The sequence below is a fragment of the Lactuca sativa genome, chromosome 9, assembly GCF_002870075.4.
Source record: "Lactuca sativa cultivar Salinas chromosome 9, Lsat_Salinas_v11, whole genome shotgun sequence".
NCBI lineage: Eukaryota > Viridiplantae > Streptophyta > Magnoliopsida > Asterales > Asteraceae > Lactuca > Lactuca sativa.
In genome coordinates, this window is record NC_056631.2 from 211913065 (window position 1) to 211933532 (window position 20468).

A 20468-nucleotide genomic window follows, 5' to 3' on the forward strand; every position below is an offset into this window, starting at 1 on the left:
GTTGTAGATCTTAGTCTCACCTATGCGTGGATATAAAGAACGTCAAAAACAGAGTTCGTATGAAGGAGATATGAATTTGAGAAGTTTATTTAAAATAAATATAAATTTAAATATAAATTCTTGGTAATATACGAAGGGGAGTCAGCAGATAGGACCGGAGTACGCCCTGCGTACCCTCGTACGCCCCGCATACTCGAATCAAGGGCCTCGGATCGTGCACGTCGCTCCTACTCCTCTATGCTCTCCCATCCAAAGTGCTTAAGCGATGACGTCCCAGTACGCGCTGCGTACCCTCGTACGCCCAGCGTACTGAGGGGGTTCAACACCCCTATAAAAGGGATGCTAGGGTTTCCGAAAAACTTGCCCATTTCTTCTCTTTTCTCTTACGTTTTGCCTCGTTTTCCGTGCCCGTTCAAACCCGAAGCCCTGGTCATTTTGCTCAAGTCCCGAAGGTCGATTTTACTCCCGAGATTCCCGAGAATCCCGAGAAAAAAATCCGTTTCCCGAGACGAAACTCTGCCCGGTTTTCCATCTCGCTATCTTCAAACTTTCAAGTGAGTTCATACCCCTAATCAATATTTTAAATGCTTTAATGGGGGGGGGGGGAATACAAGTAGAAACAAACATGTTATTTAATCATTGATATGTATTTTATAACTGTGTTTGTCATTTAACATATTTCACATGCTACAAAATGTGATGCATGAAATGGTTTTACATCTTAAAAACACATTGTTATCAAGTGTTTTACCTTTGAAATGTTTATTAAAATGACATCAAATCATTGTTAATTATTGTTCAAAACTCATAAGATGTCTTACAAAAACCATTTTTCATTCTAGAACTAAACTATGCATATACACTTATATTCTTATATATGTATTGATGTTATAGCGTACATCTTTCATTTAGTTTCCCACACTCTTGAGAAGTAAGAGTGTACAAACCTACATGACCATCCAGTTATATTATAGTAGATTATCATAGGGATAATTTGAAGATATCAAACATTACTTCTATTACAAGGAATCACACAAGAGTCAGTTCATTCATGAGTTCTTACTAGAACCTTACCTGATACATGAGTACCTTTACATATGCTTACATGATACATGAACACATTACAAGAGTACCTTTACGTAGATACCTTTACCTGTGTATACTTGTTTATAGTGAATATTTGTATCTCAAATTGCGAGGATGATTTATTAGTACCTTCTGTGTAAATCTTCCTGCATATCCCTAGTACCTCGGGATATCTAGACAAGACCCTATCCCTAGTACCTCGGGATACCTAGATGGGCCTCTATCCCACAGTACCTCGGGATATACGTACGGGACTAACCATTCTGGAACTCATCTGTTAGCAACAGTGGGTGATGAACATCTACGGATGCCAACGATTATTACTTATACTAGGAGTACCTTTACGGGGACTAACCCTTCCCTCGCCCTGTTGCTGCTACAGAGGACAATTGGACAATCTTCGGATGTTCATTAGGTTATATAAGTACATGTTAGCACCAGTACCTCCGGTTAACATTTACTTTATTACGTATTTCCTATTACTTTATTTTGTGATACCTTTCACATAAACGATGAGTTAGACTAAGCACTTTTAGTACTAGTCAATACAAAGGAAAAACTACACTTCATACATACAGAACATTCGGGTCTTGGTAGAAGACTACATTTCATACTTATAGAAAATAAGGGTTTTTCTAGGGATTTCATACTTACCTCAACATTTTCATTTAAAGGTTTACATGGCTTTCATAACAGATTTTCACAAACAAGGCAATGGCACTTATATATGTGCGGGACTAACCATTCTGGAACTCATCTGTTAGCAACAGTGGGTGATGAACATCTACGGATGCCAACGGTTATTACTTATACTAGGAGTACCTTGACGGGGACTAACCCTTCCCTCGCCCTGTTGCTGCTACAGAGGACAATTGGACAATCTTCGGATGTTCATTAGGTTATATAAGTACATGTTAGCACCAGTACCTGCGGTTAACATTTACTTTATTACGTATTTCCTATTACTTTATTTTGTGATACCTTTCACATAAACGATGAGTTAGACTAAGCACTTTTAGTACTAGTCAATACAAAGGAAAAACTACACTTCATACATACAGAACATTCGGTTCTTGGTAGAAGACTACATTTCATACTTATAGAAAATAAGGGTTTTTCTAGGGATTTCATACTTACCTCAACATTTTCATTTAAAGGTTTACATGGCTTTCATAATAGATTTTCACAAACAAGGCAATGGCACTTATATACTTATGAATTCACCAGCTTTAAAGCTGATACTCGCTTTCAAAATTAATTGTATCCTCAGGTCATCATAGACAGGTACCGATGCAAGGAGAAAGGAAGATGGAGCTTGTTCAAGACTTATCTTTCATTTTGATTTATGCTATAGTGTTTATCAAAATTTGACAGAATACAATTGTATAATAATTATTTTATTAATGCAATGGATGATGTTGTTGCTTGTTTACTACTTTACATTGTTGTTGATATTATACATGACGTCCTCCGCCCCAGAACGTTTCCACCGTTCTTGGTTTTGGGGTGTGACATTTTCTTCATCTGCGACTTCATAAATCATCTCATTAGCTAAGGACAGTAAGACGGCAGGCTCAACTTAGTCATATTGCTAGGTGAAATCTGATTCAAACATGCCTCTTGGTCGGTTTTGAGCATCTTGTCAATGTTATTGCCAAAAGTATAGACAAATAAATTTATCATAGCAGCCATGCCATCTGACAACAACCTCTCACTGATCTTTGATGATGGGGAATTCGATAAACAAATACTATCATCTTCACGGTGCTGCAGGAAAAGCACAACATTTAAAAGAATACCAATCCCAGACATGTATAGCTAGATTGTACCGAGTACAAAGTCTTTTGAAGTTGACGAATCACATAAGGACATTTGCCTTGCGAATAGCATTTATATATGTCTCTTGATTTTTTTGACACAACTGTGGACTGAAGTATTTATCGGATTCTGTAAACCTACTCAATTTGATGATTAAATTTAGTGTTTTGGTGGAGTGAAGGGCCTGATGCACCATGGTGAAATAGATCCCATAGCAGGAACAATGTGTGCAATTACTTGAGTGACAAATAAATGTTCATTTTCCATTCCTTTTCCTTCCAAATTGATTAATTATAGAAAAGGGTGATATTTGTTCATGATTTGTTTTCAGCTTATAAATTGAAAACCTTTAATTTATGGATCCTGGTTCGTGACATTAATTGCTACCAGCAACATTTCGTATACAAAAAGCAAACACATGTAGTAATCAATATTTTAATGAAATACATGTATAAATGACCATACTATATATATATATAACCCTGAAAAAAAATAAATAATCATCCAAACTTCATCAGCATTCCACGGAGATCTAGGTACTAAAAGTAGCAATTGTAATGTGAATCAATAGACATCTAGCTTTGCAAAAAGCATTACTTTATGGATGAGTAACAGAAGGGATAGGAAAATCCTTAGGCAACTCTGGCAATGTGGGCTTCGAAATGACGGGAAACGTGGGCTTTGGAAACTCAGGAACCTCAACAGGCTTTGGAACTACAGGAACATCAGGTTATGAAACCTCAGGTAGCTCAGGCTTTGGAAGCACGTGAAGCTCAGGCTTTGGAAGAACCGGAATCTCAGGCTTTGGAACCACGGGAACCACAGGCTTAAGCAGCACGGGAAGCTCAGGCTTAGGAACGACCGGAAGCTCAGGCTTTGGAAGCTCAGGTTTAGGAAGTACGGGAATCTCAGGGTTAGGAACGACCGGAAGCTCAGGCTTTGGAAGCTCAGGTTTAGGAACTACGAGAATCTCAGGCTTAGGAATGACAGGAAGCTCAGGCTTAGGAAGCACCGGAAGCTCAGGCTTTGGAAACACGGGAAGCTCAGGATTTGGAATCACGGGAAGCTCAGGATTAGGAACCACGGGAAGCTTAGGGATCTCTACAAGTTTACGTGCATCAGCAATGATGTTCCCGCTAAATGATGCTAAGCTGACAGAAAAAAGAATCCGGATTTCGGAATTTAGGTGAGAACTTCCCATCGTGTTGCAAAAGGTAGATATTAGAAACTAACAAGTTAATTCGAGATGGCTTGAAATGGTACATGTGTTCATTTGGATTTATATAGCGGACGTGGGATGTTGGGAATAGTGTGAAGTACGTGAGTTGGTAGGAATTTCTTAGATTTGGGAGAGTTAGCTCAACTTCTCATCTGTACATAAGTGTTGAGCTGTCTTAATTAAGATATGAAAATGTGGGGATGAGTCTAGCATGCCTTAACCAGCCCTCAACTCGTATCTGGAATGCCCATGAGCGCTCAATATGAGTCTGACATGCCCTTCTCGGCCTTCAGCTCATATATGGATTGCTCCAATACCCTCAAGCCCTGAGTACGATTCTAGCATACTACTCGGTCCTCAGCTTGTATCTGGAATGCTAATGTGCCCTCAGTATGAGTCTGGCATGCCCTCCCTGGCCCTGAGCTCATATATGGAATGCTAAAATGCCCTCAGTATGAGTCTGACATTCCCTTCCTGGCCCTGAGGTCATATATGGTATGCTAATGAGTCCTCAGTATGAGTATGACATGCCATCCCTGGCCCTCAGCTCATATCTCGAATACTCTAGGGTTTGTTGGCTACAACACAAAGAAGTACACCCTCAACCCAACCCACACAATATGTGAAACATATAACATATAATATCCTATAAAGATAATCAGACAATATCACAGGCAGTCCTGCAGATCTACCAGACTATCATATCCATAACTAGCATACTCATGCATATCTATTCTTTACTCGGCATATCAACAATCTCAGGATATCAACCAAAGGGACAATATTGGTTCCTTCGTCCCTGTTAGTACAATAAGGAAAACTCACCTCGCGTTACCGAAACACACAGACGATCCCTGACTGCTGACTGCCAGATCCCAAACCATCATCATCAAGACAACACTCTAACAATAGCTGATTCCATGAATAGCCTCTAGCTGCAGATCTGCTAGAAGATACCAAAATGACAATCATTAGCATCTAGCCACTAACCCATATAATGAGTATAATAAACAGGGTAAAAGACCTTTTTACCCTTCCTCAAACTTGGCCCAAAGCGAAGGACCAAAACAGATGACAAAAGGTCCAATATCAAAATAAACTCTTAGCCTAATTGTGGCCCAATTTTCCAAATTGGGCCTAGTTCCATTCACCCAAGAAGATTTAGCAAGCTAAAATCCCAAACCATAAAACCCCAGATGATCCATGACAACCCAATGTAGGCCAAACCAAAATCTTGATCCAAAGGCCCAAGCCCCTTCAAGCCTACACTTGGCCAATTTTTCCAAATTGGGCCCAACTCCTTATTGGGCCTTGTCCAAAGGTGCGATCCTCTACTTAGCCCTAAAACACACTTATATACTCATTCCATTAGGGCCCAAGTATCAAAGCCCAAAAGATGGCCCAATACCCGAAGCCCAAAATCTAAAATCCAATCAGGGGGACTACGGGGGGCGTACCCCTTTGGTATGCTGGGCGTACCTTGCCTTGCATTGACCCATTACGGGGGATTGAATCCGAACGTGGGGCGTACAGAAGCTTACGCGGGGTGTACTCGTGCAAAACTTAAACCTTCTATAAGTGCTTAATGGATTAATCACTTGAGCTTAAACTTTAGATCGACTACTCAAATGTGCTGTAGAACCATAAAGTCTCAGACTTTAAGACTTTGGTTGACCAGAAAATACTTAATACATGTTCTTAACCCATTAAGACCTCCTACAATGAACTAAGAACCAAACTAGCTCAAGGGACCTCATTTTTATGCCTTAGGACCCATCCTAAGTTCTGAAAGGACAACTTAACTCGACCAAAGAAAAGCATGCACAATATTGGGACTCTTGGGAGAAGAAGGATACCAAAAACTGGCCAAAACAAGATCTACACAATTCAAGCATAAAGGTAGAAGCTTTATACCTTCTAAAGCTCCCCGAGCTGGTGACAACCTCAGATCTACAAGCTTGATTCCTTCCTTGACTCCTTGATGCTCTTTCTTCTCATTCAATCACATCACCAACACACTTAGGCTCTAAAACTCTCTCTTATGGACTAGGTTTTGCTAAAAACGGATCAAAGGCTTGGAGGATGGAAAAGATGAGAGGAAATGGTTCATAAGGTGCTTAACTATTCCACAAACCCTAAAAGTTAAGGTTTAACTCTGGCACTCGTACGCCCAACATACATATGTGTACGCCCAGTGTACTTGGGCACGCCCTACTACGCTTAGCGTACTCACATGTACACCCAGCGTACTACTCAAGTTTCCAAAATCACAATTTTGCCACTTCTTTCCAAAACAAGGGCCAAACATGACATAATTCAAAGTCCAAGGGATGAATTTGAAGTTATTGAAAGATGGGGTGCTACAAAAATGTGCAATTTAAGAAAGTGTTTGAAACGGAACCGGACCAGACACCAAAAAAAACAGAAGTGGAATAAGTCATAAACTAAGAGCAGAGAACCCGACCGATTACCACTAACCAGTTCCAACAGGTTCGTATCTCATTCCGAATTGCTTTTTCGGTTAAAAAGCCCATCCCTAGGTGATCCCTAGGTGACTACACAATACCAAAATCTATTATTATGTGCTGTGATTGGTTTTATTTATGGATATTAATCACTACAATGCATAAAGTAGTTAGATACCCTTTAAGTGGGCATGTGCAATGGTCCACAAGTCAACTATTATGTTATTATGTTGGTAAGGTTGTACATGGTGGGTTGTGTACTACCCACGAATCCATGTATGACTGATACCATGTTATGTAGGGAGGATTGTATAACCGATACGATGTTATGTGGACGCACAAACCTTGTGGTATATTGCCGGATGGACATGGAAATTGGGTTTAGGATCATAGGCATTGCATTTCTACTAATGTTGTGAAACTAATATGTTGATATGTCTTCAGAAGTCAATGATATTATATGAACCCGCTTTAAGGGTATTGGGATGTTTTGTTGATTTAAAGTATTTTGGAGGCTCAACTCCAAGTATAGACGACTGTCATTATCCTTTACTCTTGAAGAGTTTCACTCGGGTATTCTCATAAGACATTCTCACGCCTTATGCTATATTTTGACATGTTAGAGATGAAGAAGGATGCTTGGTTATTTAGAAGATGATATAGACGTAATATCGTACTTGTAGTTATGTTTTGAGATCCATTGTAATATCGTCACTATGCTTTAAACTAAATTTAATTGCGCACCAAATGCATATCCGCACATGTTTTAGCAACATAAACTCTCATTATTGGATGAAAACTATATTTTAAGACCATTTTAAAATCACCATATGCGAGTGATGTTTTACCTACTCTTGGCCATCCAGAGTGTTTCCATAAGGTTTGCAGCAACTTGGAGTAACACGTCAAAATGGTCCTTCAAGAACATTACCTTCTTCATTCGTAGGGAGAATAATTGTTGCTTCAATAGTAATTTGTTCGTTAAGAAGTTTGTCTTGTACAGACTCTCAAGTATCAACCATAGAGACATTTTCTTCATCTGCGACTTCATAAATCATCTCATCAGCTAAGGACAGTAAGATGGCAAGCTGAACTTAGTCATATTGCTAGGTGAAGTCAGATTCAAACATGCCTCTTGGTCGGTTTTGAGCATCTTGTCAATGTTATTGCCAAAAGTATAGACAAATAAATTTATCATAGCAGCAATGCCATCTGACCACAACCTCTCACTGATCTTTGATGATGGGGAATTCGATAAACAAATACTATCATCTTCACGGTGCTGCAGGAAAAGCGCAGCATTTAAAAGAATACCAATCCCAGACATGTACAACTAGATTGTACCGAGTACAAAGTCTTTTGAAGTTGACGAATCACATAAGGACATTTGCCTTGCGAATAGCATTTATATATGTCTCTTGATTTTTGTGACACAACTGTGGACTGAAGTATTTATCAGATTCTGTAAACCTATTCAATTTGATGATTAAATTTAGTGTTTTGGTGGAGTGAAGGGCCTGATGCACCATGGTGAAATAGATCCCACTGCAGGAACAATGTGTGCAATTACTTGAGTGACAAATAAATGTTCATTTTCCATTCCTTTTCCATCCAAATTGATTAATTATAGAAAAGGGTGATATTTGTTCATGATTTGTTTTCAGCTTATAAATTGAAAACCTTTAATTTATGGATCCTAGTTCGTGACATTAATTGCTACCAACAACATTTCGTATACAAAAATCAAACACATGTATTAATCAATATTTTAATGAAATACATGTATAAATGACCATACTATATATATAACCCTGAAAACAAATAAATAATCATCCAAACTTCATCAGCATTCCACAGAGATCTTGTTGAATTATCAAGATATTATAATACAAACTTATAATTCATTTATATCCTTTTATGTAACCTTTAATATTTGTGTTTTTGTTATTCTGTTATGTTTTTGTATAGAAGGGTATGTTGTGTATTTTTGCTGGAATATTGGACTGAAGATGTGGTTTGGTTGAAGTGTAAAACACGCGGGTTGTATTTGATCCATTGGTGACCCGGTTGACTAGTCTAGGGTATATATTTCTCTATGTGTGTGCGTAACATTTAGAACATATAGATCAGATTTGTTTCTTCATCTTCTTCGTCTCTTTTTTCTCTAGGGTTTGTTCTTAGAATCTATTGTTTCTTTCTAATCTCGTGTAATAGAGTGTAGATTAGGTGAGAGGTTTGTAGTGAGGATTCTTTGTAGAGAGAAGAGTGAATATTGTAGTGAGGTTTTATATGTAAGTTTGATGAAAACCTTCTGGTTCTTAATAAAAAGAACTGATGATGTTGTGAGTTTGTGTGTCTTGATTTCTTTTGATGGTATCAGAGACTGGTTGCGGTTTTTTGTTTTTGGTTTTCTAACTAGATTCGAGTTAGGGTTTCAGATCTGTGTCTAGATCTGGTTCTTCGAGTTAGGGTTTCAGGTCTTGTGTCTAGATCCGGTCAGATTCTTTGTTTTTCGTTTTTTTACTCCTGGGATCTTGTGATCTGGAAGAGTTGTTACGATTTGTTGAGATTGTGAGGTGATCATCAATCTGGTTGTTCTCTTGTCACGTTTTAAGAGTAAACGTTCGTGATAGTTGTAAACGCTTAGGGTTAATCCTAACGGTTAACGCTATCTCAACGGTCAACGTTAAGATCGTGCAAACAAGGTTCTAAAATCAGATTGGTTCTGGCATTTGAATGCCCAAGTTGGGTTTCAGCGGTGAATCTGTGATAGAGATTCATCGGAACTACATTGCTGCTTGCTGAGCACTTTATAGAGGATCTTTGTAAGTATCGCACACTTTTTTTCTCTAATTCTTGTTCTTGTTTGTCTGGAGTCTTGATTGGTTTTTATAATCATGACTGATACACCACCTGAGTCATCTACAAAAATAGATGCTATAGATTTTGATGATCCTCTTTATTTGCATCCTTCTGATCATTCTGTAACAACTATTATAAGCTTCAAACTTCTTGGTACTGAAAATTTTCGTGTTTGGAAAAGTTCTATGACTAGGGCTCTTAAAGCCAGAAATAAACAAGGTTTTATTGAAGGAACTGAATTAAAGGATAAAACAGATACCACTAAATCTATGAGGTGGGACAAGGTTAATGCTATAGTTTGTTCATGGATTCTTAACTCTCTTTCTGAATCCATTTATATTGGACATGCCTGTTCTGAATTTGCTTTGGATGTATGGAATGAACTTTGTGAAACCTATTATAAGGCTGATGGGTCAGTTGTTTTCAATGTTCACCAGCAAATTAATAGTCTCACACAAGGTACTCTGTCAGTGTCTGATTATTTTAATAAGTTGGATGGACTATGGAAAGAGTTTGATGGCTTAACAAAGTGTCCTGATTGCACTTGTGAAGCAGCTACTAGTTCTAAAAATCACTCTAAACTAATGAAGCTTATACAGTTTCTTAGTGGTCTTGATGACTCATATAACCAGGTTAAAAGTCATATTCTAATAATGGAACCATTGCCTGATGTAAGAACTGCTTTTTCTATTATTTCTAGAGAAGAGTCTAATCCGAAACATGGAAATGTTTCAGTTCTGTCTAATAAAAATCAACACTCTTCTGCTTTTGCTGGTAAATTTTCTGATAATACAAAATTTAAAGGAAGAAATCAGAATTTAATCTGTAAGAATTGTGGGATTAAAGGACACACTATTGAAAAGTGCTATAAGCTTATTGGGTATCCTAAGGATTTTAAACCCAAATCAGAGTTTAATAAATCTTCTACTATGTCTACTATGTCTCCTCATATTAGTGATAGTGCTAATGTTTCTGCTGTTTCTTCTGATAAGTCTGATCATCATTTTCTAACAAATGATCAATATACAAAGTTAATGTCTCTTCTTCATGAAAAGGAATTATCTGAAGGAGTACCTGTTAATGCTAATATGGCAGGTATGTTTTGTAATAATGTTTTCTTTAACAAAGAGAAGTGGATTATTGATTCAGGAGCTAGTCAGCGTATGACTGCTTCTGAATCAGATCTTTCTGATTTGGTTGATGTTTCCAAACTTAATTTGAGAGTTGATCATCCAAATGGTTCAACTGCTAAAATAGATAAGATTGGAAATATTAATCTGTCCAATTCTATTGGTTTATCTGATGTTTTTGTTATTCCAGAATTTCATGTTAGTCTTTTGTCAGTTCATAAGATTTGTAAAGAGAATAAATGTAAAGTCATTTTTGATGAAAATAATTGCTTTATTCAGGATTCACTGTCAATGGAGACTGTGAAGACTGGTAAAGAGTTTGGAGGTCTTTATTATTTGGAAAATCAATTGCTAGGTAGGTCAAACTCAGTGTTTAATAATCATAAATGTTTTGTTTCAAAATTGACCTGGCATAATAGAATGGGACATCCAGCTGATAAGGCACTTAATTGTTTAAAACCTTTTTTGAATTATGAAAATGATCCATTTATGCCTTGTGATGTTTGTCATAAGGCCAAACAAACTAGAGAGCCTTTTCCTTTGAGTGAACACAAGTCAGTTAGTCTTGGGGAACTTGTTCATTTAGATGTTTAGGGTCCTTACAGAGTTACATCCATTGGTGGTTTTAGATTTTTTCTTACTATTGTAGATGATTATACTAGAGCAACATGGGTTTATTTGATGAAGTCTAAAGATGAAGTGTTTACCTGTTTTCATGAATTTGTTATGTTGTTAGAAAATCAGTTTAATGTCAATTTAAAGATTATTAGATCTGATAATGAAACAGAATTTGTTAATATAAAAATGACAAGTTTTCTTAAAACTAAAGGAGTTATGCATCAAACATCATGTGTTCACACTCCACAACAAAATGGAGTGGTTGAACGGAAACATAGACGTTTATTAAATGTTGCTAGGTCTTTGTTGTTTCAAGCTGGTTTGCCTAAAAGGTTCTGGGGAGATTCTATTCTGACTGCAGTTTTTTTAATAAATAGAACTCCATCCTCTGTTTTAAATGGGAAAACACCTTTTGAGTTGGTTTATAATCGTATTCCAACTTATGATAATATTCGTGTTTTTGGGTGCTTAGTTTTTGCTACTAAGTTGAACAATACTGATAAATTTTCTGAAAGATCTGAGAAATGTGTTTTGATTGGATATTCAAGTGCTAAAAAAGGTTACAAGTTATTTAGTCTTGACAATGGTTATTGTTTCTTTTCCAGGGATGTGAAATTTTATGAAACTGTGTTTCCGTTTAAGTTGGCATCTAAATCTATTGAATTTTCTGAGTCTCTTGAGTCGACTTTTTCACATGCTAAGGGTTCTTGGGATCCATTTTCCTATGATGAACTTTTGGTCTCTGAAAATATTAATGATGATCAAAATAGTAGAGAGTTTGAGAGTAATAATCAGGATGGTGACTCAGTTGTTAATCAACCATCTGGTGCAACTGATTTTGTTATTGATGGTAATTCTCCTTTAGATGCAACAATACCTAATCATGAAGGTATACGTGGTGGTGATACTTCTGTTTCGCAACCTGAGGTTGTTGCATCAGACTCCACTAATAGTTCTGAGGAAAGTCATACTGATTCTCGACAACTTGTTTTTAGAAAATCTAGTCATGAGTCTAAATTTCCTCAAAAATTTAATGATTTTATTGTAGAAGGAAAATATACATTTGGAATTGAACGGTCAGTTAATTATTCTTTTCTTAGTTTTGACAATAAATGTTTTGCAACAAATTTAAATAAATCAGTTGAACCACAAACTTATTACCAAGCATCATTGGATCCTAATTGGATAAATGCTATGAATGAGGAAATTGAAGCATTATATAGAAATAATACATGGAAGATTTGTGATTTACCTCCTGACAGGAAACCCATTGGTTGTAAATGGGTATATAAAATAAAGTATAAATCCAATGGTGAAATAGAAAGATTTAAGGCAAGGCTTGTAGCTAAGGGGTATAATCAGAGGGAAGGTATAGATTTTGATGAAACTTTTTCACCTGTTGCAAAAATGGCTTCTATTAGATTGGTTATTTCACTTGCAGTTAATTCTAATTGGAATTTATTTCAATTGGATATTAATAATGCTTTTCTGTATGGTGAGTTGGAAGAAGTTGTTTATATGTCTTTGCCCCTGGATATAATAATAAAGATAATAATAAAGTTTGTAAGCTATTGAAATCTTTATACGGGCTGAAGCAGGCTCCTAGGAAATGGAATGAAAAGTTGTGTGGTTTTTTACTTGATTTTGGTTTTGTTCAAAGTGTAAATGATTTTTCACTGTTTGTTAAGAGCTCTGGTGGTAATATTGTTATACTACTTGTATATGTTGATGACATAATTTTGAGTGGGAATTGTGATAATGAAATTAACAAAGTTAAAGATTTTTTGAAATCCAAGTTTTTAATTAAAGATTTGGGAAAATTAAAGTTTTTTTTAGGTATGGAAGTTATAGATATAAATGAAGGTGTTTGTTTGTGTCAGAGGAAATATTGTATGGAACTGTTGCATGAATTTGGAATGTTAGGTTGTAAACCAGTTAAAACTCCTCTTGATTGTAATGTGGTAGTTAGAAAAGAAGGTATTGATGTTAATGATTCACTTGTTCATAATGTTGTTCTTTTTCAAAAGTTAGTTGGAAAGCTCATTTATTTGACCATTACTCGACCAAATATTTCATATGTTGTTCAAGTATTGAGTCAATTTATGCATTCTCCAAGAAAATCTCATTTTAATGTTGCTGTTAGGTTACTTAGATATTTGAAGTTAAATCCTGGAAGGGGTTTTTCTATTACTAAAGGTAATCTGGTTTTAAAAGGCTTTGTTGATGCTGATTGGGCTAAGTGTTTGATGTCCAGAAAATCAGTAACAGGATATGTTATTTTTCTTGGTCATACCATTGTGTCCTGGAAAAGTAAGAAACAGGATACAGTTTCTCGGTCCTCTACAGAATCAGAATACAGGGCACTTGGTGTTGTTTCATGTGAAATAATGTGGATTTTAAAATTGTTGTTTGATGTTGGTTTGAAAGATTTAACACCTATTTCTATCTTTTGTGATAATGAGTCATATATAAAACTGGTTCATAATCCAGTATTTCATGAGAAAACTAAACATTTTGATGTTGATACTCATTTTATAAGAGATAGAGTTTCAAAAGGAATTGTTGAAATTCATAAAGTAAGTTCAGAGTATAATCTAGCAGATGTTTTTACTAAACAATTAGGAGTTGGACAACATGAATGGATTTGCAAAGGTTTAGGTATGGTTGATCCTTTTCAGGACCGGTGTTGATTGAGTTGAATTATAAGATTGAGGAGGGGTGTTGAATTATCAAGATATTATAATACAAACTTATAATTCATTTATATCCTTTTATGTATCCTTTAATATTTGTGTTTTTGTTACTCTGTTATGTTTTTGTATAGAAGGGTATGTTGTGTATTTTTGCAGGAATATTGGATTGAAGATGTGGTTTGGTTGAGGTGTAAAACACGCGGGTTGTATTTGATCCATTGGTGACCCGGTTGACTAGTCTAGGGTATATATTTCTCTATGTGTGTGCGTAACATTTAGAACATATAGATCAGATTTGTTTCTTCATCTTCTTCGTCTCTTATTTCTCTAGGGTTTGTTCTTAGAATCTATTGTTTCTTTCTAATCTCGTGTAATAGAGTGTAGATTAGGTGAGAGGTTTGTAGTGAGGATTCTTTGTAGAGAGAAGAGTGAATATTGTAGTGAGGTTTTATATGTAAGTTTGATGAAAACCTTCTGGTTCTTAATAAAAAGAACTGATGATGTTGTGAGTTTGTGTGTCTTGATTTCTTTTGAGATCTAGGTACTAAAAGTAGCAGTTGTAAGGTGAATCAATAGACATCTAGCTTTGCAAAAAGCATTACTTTATGGATGGGTAACAGAAGGGATATGAAAATCCTTAGGCAACTCTGGCAATGTGGGCTTCGGAATGACGGGAAACGTGGGCTTTGGAAACTCAGGAACCTTAGCAGGCTTTGGAACTACAGGAACATCAGGTTTTGGAACCTCAGGTAGCTCAGGCTTTGGAAGCACGTGAAGCTCAGGCTTTGGAAGAATCTCAGGCTTTGGAACCACGGGAACCTCAGGCTTAAGCACCACGGGAAGCTCAGGCTTAGGAACGACTGGAAGCTCAGGCTTAGGAAGCACCGGAAGCTCAGGCTTTGGAAGCTCAGGTTTAGGAAGTACGGGAATCTCAGGCTTAGGAACGACCGGAAGCTCAGGCTTAGGAAGCACTGGAAGCTCAGGCTTTGGAAGCTCAGGTTTAGGAAGTACGGGAATCTCAGGCTTAGGAATGACAGGAAGCTCAGGCTTAGGAAGCACCGGAAGCTCAGGCTTTGGAACCACGGGAAGCTCAGGCTTAGGAACCACGGGAAGCTCAGGCATCTCTGCAAGTTTACGTTCCTCAGCAATGATGTTCCCGCTAAATGATGCTAAGCTAACAGAAACAAGAATGAGGATTATGGAATTTAGAGAACCTGCCATGGTGTTGCAAAAGGTAGATATTAGAAACTAACAAGTTAATTCGAGATGGCTTGAAATGGTACATGTTTTCATTTGGATTTATATAGAGGACGTGGGATGTTGGGAATAGTGTTAAGTGCGTGAGTTGGTAGGAATTTCTTAGATTTGGGAGAGTTAGCTCAACTTCTCATCTGTACATAAGAGTTGAGCTGTCTTAAGATATGAAAATGTGGGGATGACACTCTGCGACTTTCCTAATTAAGAGGGTTTAATATATAGAAAGCATATTTGTTTATGTCTTTGACAAATGAAACATAGTAGGTTCTTCATAATTATGCAAAAACTCGTAGATAGGTTATAAATTTTAGTTATTGATAGTAAAAGTGGAAAATATAAACAGAATTTCTGTAATTCGATGAAATAAATTATATCCAAAACAATTAAATTTTGGGCCGGTACACAAGAAAATATATCTAGCACCAATATGAATATTTAGGAAAGCAGGTAAAATAATTTTTTTCCAAACCGATATTTCACCAATTAAAACATAAAATTCAAGCTACAACTAACTTTACATTCGTTAGAAATTCAATTTTTTTCTATGAACTAGAACTAACGAGGAGCTTGATTTTCAAAGTGATGCACGGCGGTCAAGCAGGCCTAAGATTATACCGCCAACCATTCTGGTGGATAGATCTACCAAATTTGGAGAAGTTCAAAATTCCAAAGAAAAGAGAAAAACCGCACCTCACTTGCTAAATTGGCATTGATCATTTACTTACTCAATTATTATTTATTTTTATAAGCATTCGCGTAGTAAAATATTCGGTTGTTGCCAACTTTCTATAATTAAAAATTTACCTCTTTACGATTCTAACTAATCCGGACACTTTCCTTCCCTTTGACATTATACACTTATGTAGGTCACGTATTTAACACCCCAAAATTTAAGAGGCATATAGGAATGCCAAGGTACATGAAAGGGGAACAAGATAGAATGTGGCATACGAACACTTGCAAACAAGAAATGGTTTTTGGATGCGAGTTTAAATCCTTAAAGTAAGGTTGTAAATATTAAGCAAAATGTAAGAATGCTTAAAATGTGGGTTTTGGTTAATACATGAAACTTATTAGCGAAAAGAAGAAAAGTGAACATGTGAATAATTACAAGGAAATGGCAATGAAAACCAGTTTTTAGTGCACTGCATAAGTAATTTAGTTGTTCCTATATGGATCAACAAAGAATGAAATGCAAAAAAAAAAAAAAAAAAAAAAAAAAAAAAAAAAAAAAAAAAAAACTCAGCTTTTTGGACTTGAAATGTAAAAGTTATGTCAAATGGAAGTGTTAAGGGTTTTTATGAGATGTACCACTTGAAAAAAACTACGGAAAACCTTGGTTCGGAATCAGAAATCTTGATGCTCACACATAATGTTAAACGAAAAGCAAATAGAATGTTAAAAAATAAGCTTTTGCAACTAAAATGAAAGTAATATTATGTATAGAATGTAGATACATGAACAGGTTGAGTACTAAAATATATATGAAATGATACATGGAACTTTCTTTGGCAATCGAGTTTATGTACCTGATTCAGTATTACCCTGGTTCCAATAGGCGGTTAATACAATTAGGTACCCAGGTCAAAAATAATTAGGGTGTTGAAATAAGGAAGTTATGCATGGTATAAGAATGCGTATCACCAATAACAAACGGTCCGAGTGAACCCCGAAGCGCCTTTTATAAGTCGAATAGCTGCCGAGGGAGGGCTCATACATACGTAGTAGGTATAATGGTATGTCCAGCTTGATTCCATTTTGATTAAAGCCATGTTGTTGTGTTTTTCTAATGGAGAGGAACGGAAAGAAAGGGAAGTTGCAATTCATTCCCTTCCCTTTCCCTTACATTCATCCCAAATGGGCTCGAGAGGAAAGATTTCATGAAAAATTAGTCTTTTATTCCCCTATCAATCATTCGTTTCCTTCTCTTTCCTCCTTAAAGCCTAGTTACGGAGTTCAACTTAAGGACCGAAAGGAACGGATGCTGAATGAAACAGAAAGAAAAGAAAACAAAAAAAAGGTTTTCCATAAATAAAATGTAAAAATGCTTAAAATGCAAGTCTTGGTTAATACATGAAACTTATTAGCGAAATGAAGAAAAGTGAACATGTAAATAATTACTAGGAAATGTCAACGAAATCCAGTTTTTAGTGCACTATATCAGTATCTTAGTTGTTCCTATATGGATCCACGACAACTAAGAATGAAATACAAAAGAATCAACTTTTTGGACTTGAAATGGAAAAGTTATGTCGATTGGAAGTGTTTAGGGTTCTCATGAGATGTGCCACTTGAAAACAACTACGGAATACCATGGTTTTGGATGTTCAGAACTATAGATGCCCACACATAATGTTAAACCAAAAACAAATTAAATGTTAAAAAAAAAGCTTTTGGATCTAAAATGAAAACAATATTATTTATAGAATGTAGATAGATGAATTGGTTGAGAAATAAAAACTATATGAAATGCTACATTGAAATTTCCTTGGCAATCGAGTATATGTACATGGTTATAGTATTATCTAGGTTCAATAGGTGGTTAATACAATTGGATACCCAGTTCAAAAATAATTGAAATATTGAACTAAGAAGTTATACATGGAATAAGAATTGTTATCGCCAAGAACAGTTGGTCCGAGTTGACCAATACCGAACCCCCAAGTTCCTTTCATAGATTGAATAGCAGCCAAGGGAGGACTCACACAGACGTAGTGGGTATGATGACATGTCGAGCTTGACTCCATTTTGATTAACGCCATGTTGTCGAGTTTTTATTTTTTATTTTTTTATTTTTTTATTTTTTTATTTTCATGGGAGAGGAACAGAAAGAAAGGGAAGTTGCCTTTCCTTCCATCCGCTTTCCCTTACGTTCATCCCAGAAAGGACTGAGAGGAAATATTTCATGAAAAATAGTATTTTCTTCCCCTGCCAATCCTCCGTTTTCTTTCATATCCTTCCTTAAAGCCTAGTTACCGAGTTCCACTTAAGGAAGGAAAGGAAAGAAAGTTGAAAGAAACAGAAGGAAAAGAAGATAAAAAAAGGTGTTCCATTTTTTTAAGTAGGGAAGATGACATGCATTTGCATGTCATAAACTTATGACATGCGTTTTATGACACATTAAATGCATGTCATCTTCCTTTATAACATTGTCTATAATGCCACACAATTACAACACATGTTTACAATATATTTTGCGCCACTTATTCTGCGTGCCATAAATCTAAGCATTTTAAAAAAAATTATATATTTACTACTTATCTAATTGAGTGACACTGGACCCTATAGACTTTCAAATATTCGATCCTACCCTGAGCCCTTCATCAGACAAGAACAGGAAATAAGGCAAAACAAAAAATACTTAGGCTATAAGATCATAGTTATATACAACCACGATGCATATACTAAGCAGTAATGATGTCAATTTCAAATAAGGAAGACCCTAGGCTATCAGGCATCAAATAATCATGCAATTCTATCATGCAATTCCTGAAGATCTCTAACCTATGACTAGCATGTTGTTTTAACATATCATAACATATCATAAGCTCAGACAACTATGTGGTAATTTGGGGTCTACTTACTGGCTCCGGCCGATCGTACACATCGCATCCTCTTTGATTATTTTGAAAACTATTTGAAAATTTGTTTTGAAAACCCTTTTTTCCTTAGTTTGAGACTGGATTCACACGAGTGTTCCTCCGATTCACTCAAACTAAGGCTCTAATACCAACTTGTAACATCCTTAAAATTTCAGTAAAATTCAAACTTTCCAAAACAATACCTTGTCTATAGAGGTGTTTACAAAACCGTTGTTTCCAGAACATTTATTTAAAACCAGAATCATTTACACATAGTTTTCAAAACATTCACATTATCAGTGTTTCCCAGAAACCATAAGTCCAAAACGCGAGGATGTGCACGGTCACGCTTTTGCCATGCCAAAACAATTGAAGCACCTAAAACAATAAACTAAAACCGTAATCACAAAGCTTTGTTAGTTCCCCCATACAAATAACAACATGCAATGGGTCCACAGCTAATAGACTAGATTACCAGAGCCCACAGCAAACGTCTGGCTTGCCCCGTGGGCCCATAACTTATGTCTGTCTTGCTCCCCGACCCACATTACGAGTCTAGCATGCCCTACCCAGCCCTCAAGTCGTATCTAGAATGCCCATGAGCGCTTAGTATGAGTCTGACATGCCCTTCCCGGCCTTCAGCTCATATATGGATATCTCCAATACCCTCAAGCCCTCAGTACGATTCTGGCATACAACTCAGTCTTCAACTCGTATCTGGAATGCTAATGTGCCCTCAGCAAGAGTCTGGCATGGTTAGGCCTTCGCCTTGCCAAAACATCTGAAGCACCTGAAACAATAAACTAAAACCGTAATCACAAAGCTTTGTTAGTTCCCCCATACAAATAATAACATTCAGTGGGTCCACAGCTAATAAACTAGATTACCCCTGAGCGCACAGCAAACGTCTAGCTTGCCCCTAGGCCCGCAACTTATGTCTGTCTTGCTCCCCGGCCGACATTACAAGTCTAGCATGCGCTACCCAGCCCTCAGCTCGTATCTAGAATGTCCATGAGCGCTCAGTATGAGTCTGACATGCCCTTCCCGGCCTTCAGCTCATATATAGATTGCTCCAATACCCTCAAGCCCTCAGTACGATTCTGGTATACCACTCGGTCCTCAACTCATATCTGGAATGCTAATGTGCCCTCATGTAACAACCTGATATCCAGGTATTCTTCTTTTTGGCCCTGCATCTTGGTTATGTTGTCATTTTAGGGTTTTCATGATAGGCGAGTACGCTGGGCGTACAAGGTGTACGCTGCGCGTACTCGCGCGCCTCATTTGGACGCGTTCACCCTCAGGTACGCTGGGCATACCCAAGGTTACGCTGGGCGTAACCGGTCCAGACCTAAAAACCCTAATTCCTTTGGAAGGCTATAAAACAAATGTGTGGCTGGACTTCTCAGCCACAATCCCTCAGAGAGAAACCCTAAAGAGAGTGTGCATTCGTTCTTAAGCCATTTTGTGAGTATTCTAAGCTTGGTGGTGCCATTTCAAGGTAGCAAAGGAGAAAAAGAACTCATTGGGAAGGCTAGAAGTGGTGTTCAAGTGTAGATCTGAGCTTTGCAAGGGTTGAAGCTTCATTATCAGGTAAAAAGTTCGGATCTTGTCACTTGGTTCATGTTATATGCTTCAAGTACCATTTTCTAGGGTTTTAGTCCCAAAGGTGGAGACTTTTTGTGCAAATGGTCTCCATAAGCTTAGATCCATTATACTTCTGGTCTTTTGGAGGTCTA

The 20468-nt window shown here is 36.8% G+C and overlaps 2 protein-coding genes across 2 annotated transcripts; both read right to left on the minus strand.

The window, feature by feature from the left end:
• Positions 1-2637: 2637 nt before the first annotated feature.
• LOC111899072 (protein PELPK1-like) lies at positions 2638-4105 on the minus strand. Its single transcript, XM_023894958.1, has 2 exons — positions 3644-4105; positions 2638-2853 (listed from the first exon to the last, which is right to left on the minus strand). Exons 1-2 carry the CDS (start codon positions 4103-4105, stop codon positions 2638-2640), a joined length of 678 nt encoding a protein of 225 aa, XP_023750726.1.
• Positions 4106-14494: 10389 nt separating this feature from the next.
• On the minus strand, positions 14495-15112 carry LOC111899071 (protein PELPK1-like). Its single transcript, XM_023894957.2, has one exon. The coding sequence runs from the start codon at positions 15110-15112 to the stop codon at positions 14495-14497; it is 618 nt and encodes a 205-aa protein (XP_023750725.2).
• Between the last annotated feature and the right edge of the window lie 5356 nt (positions 15113-20468).

Coding starts and splice junctions, on each gene's coding strand:
- LOC111899072 (XM_023894958.1), bottom strand. CDS start 4,105: ATGGGAAGTTCTCACCTAAATTCCGAAATCCGGATTCTTTTTTCTGTC. Junction 2,854..3,643: donor CAAAGCCTGAGCTACCTGAG/GTTTCATAACCT, acceptor CTTTTCCTGCAG/CACCGTGAAGATGATAGTAT.
- LOC111899071 (XM_023894957.2), bottom strand. CDS start 15,112: ATGGCAGGTTCTCTAAATTCCATAATCCTCATTCTTGTTTCTGTTAGC.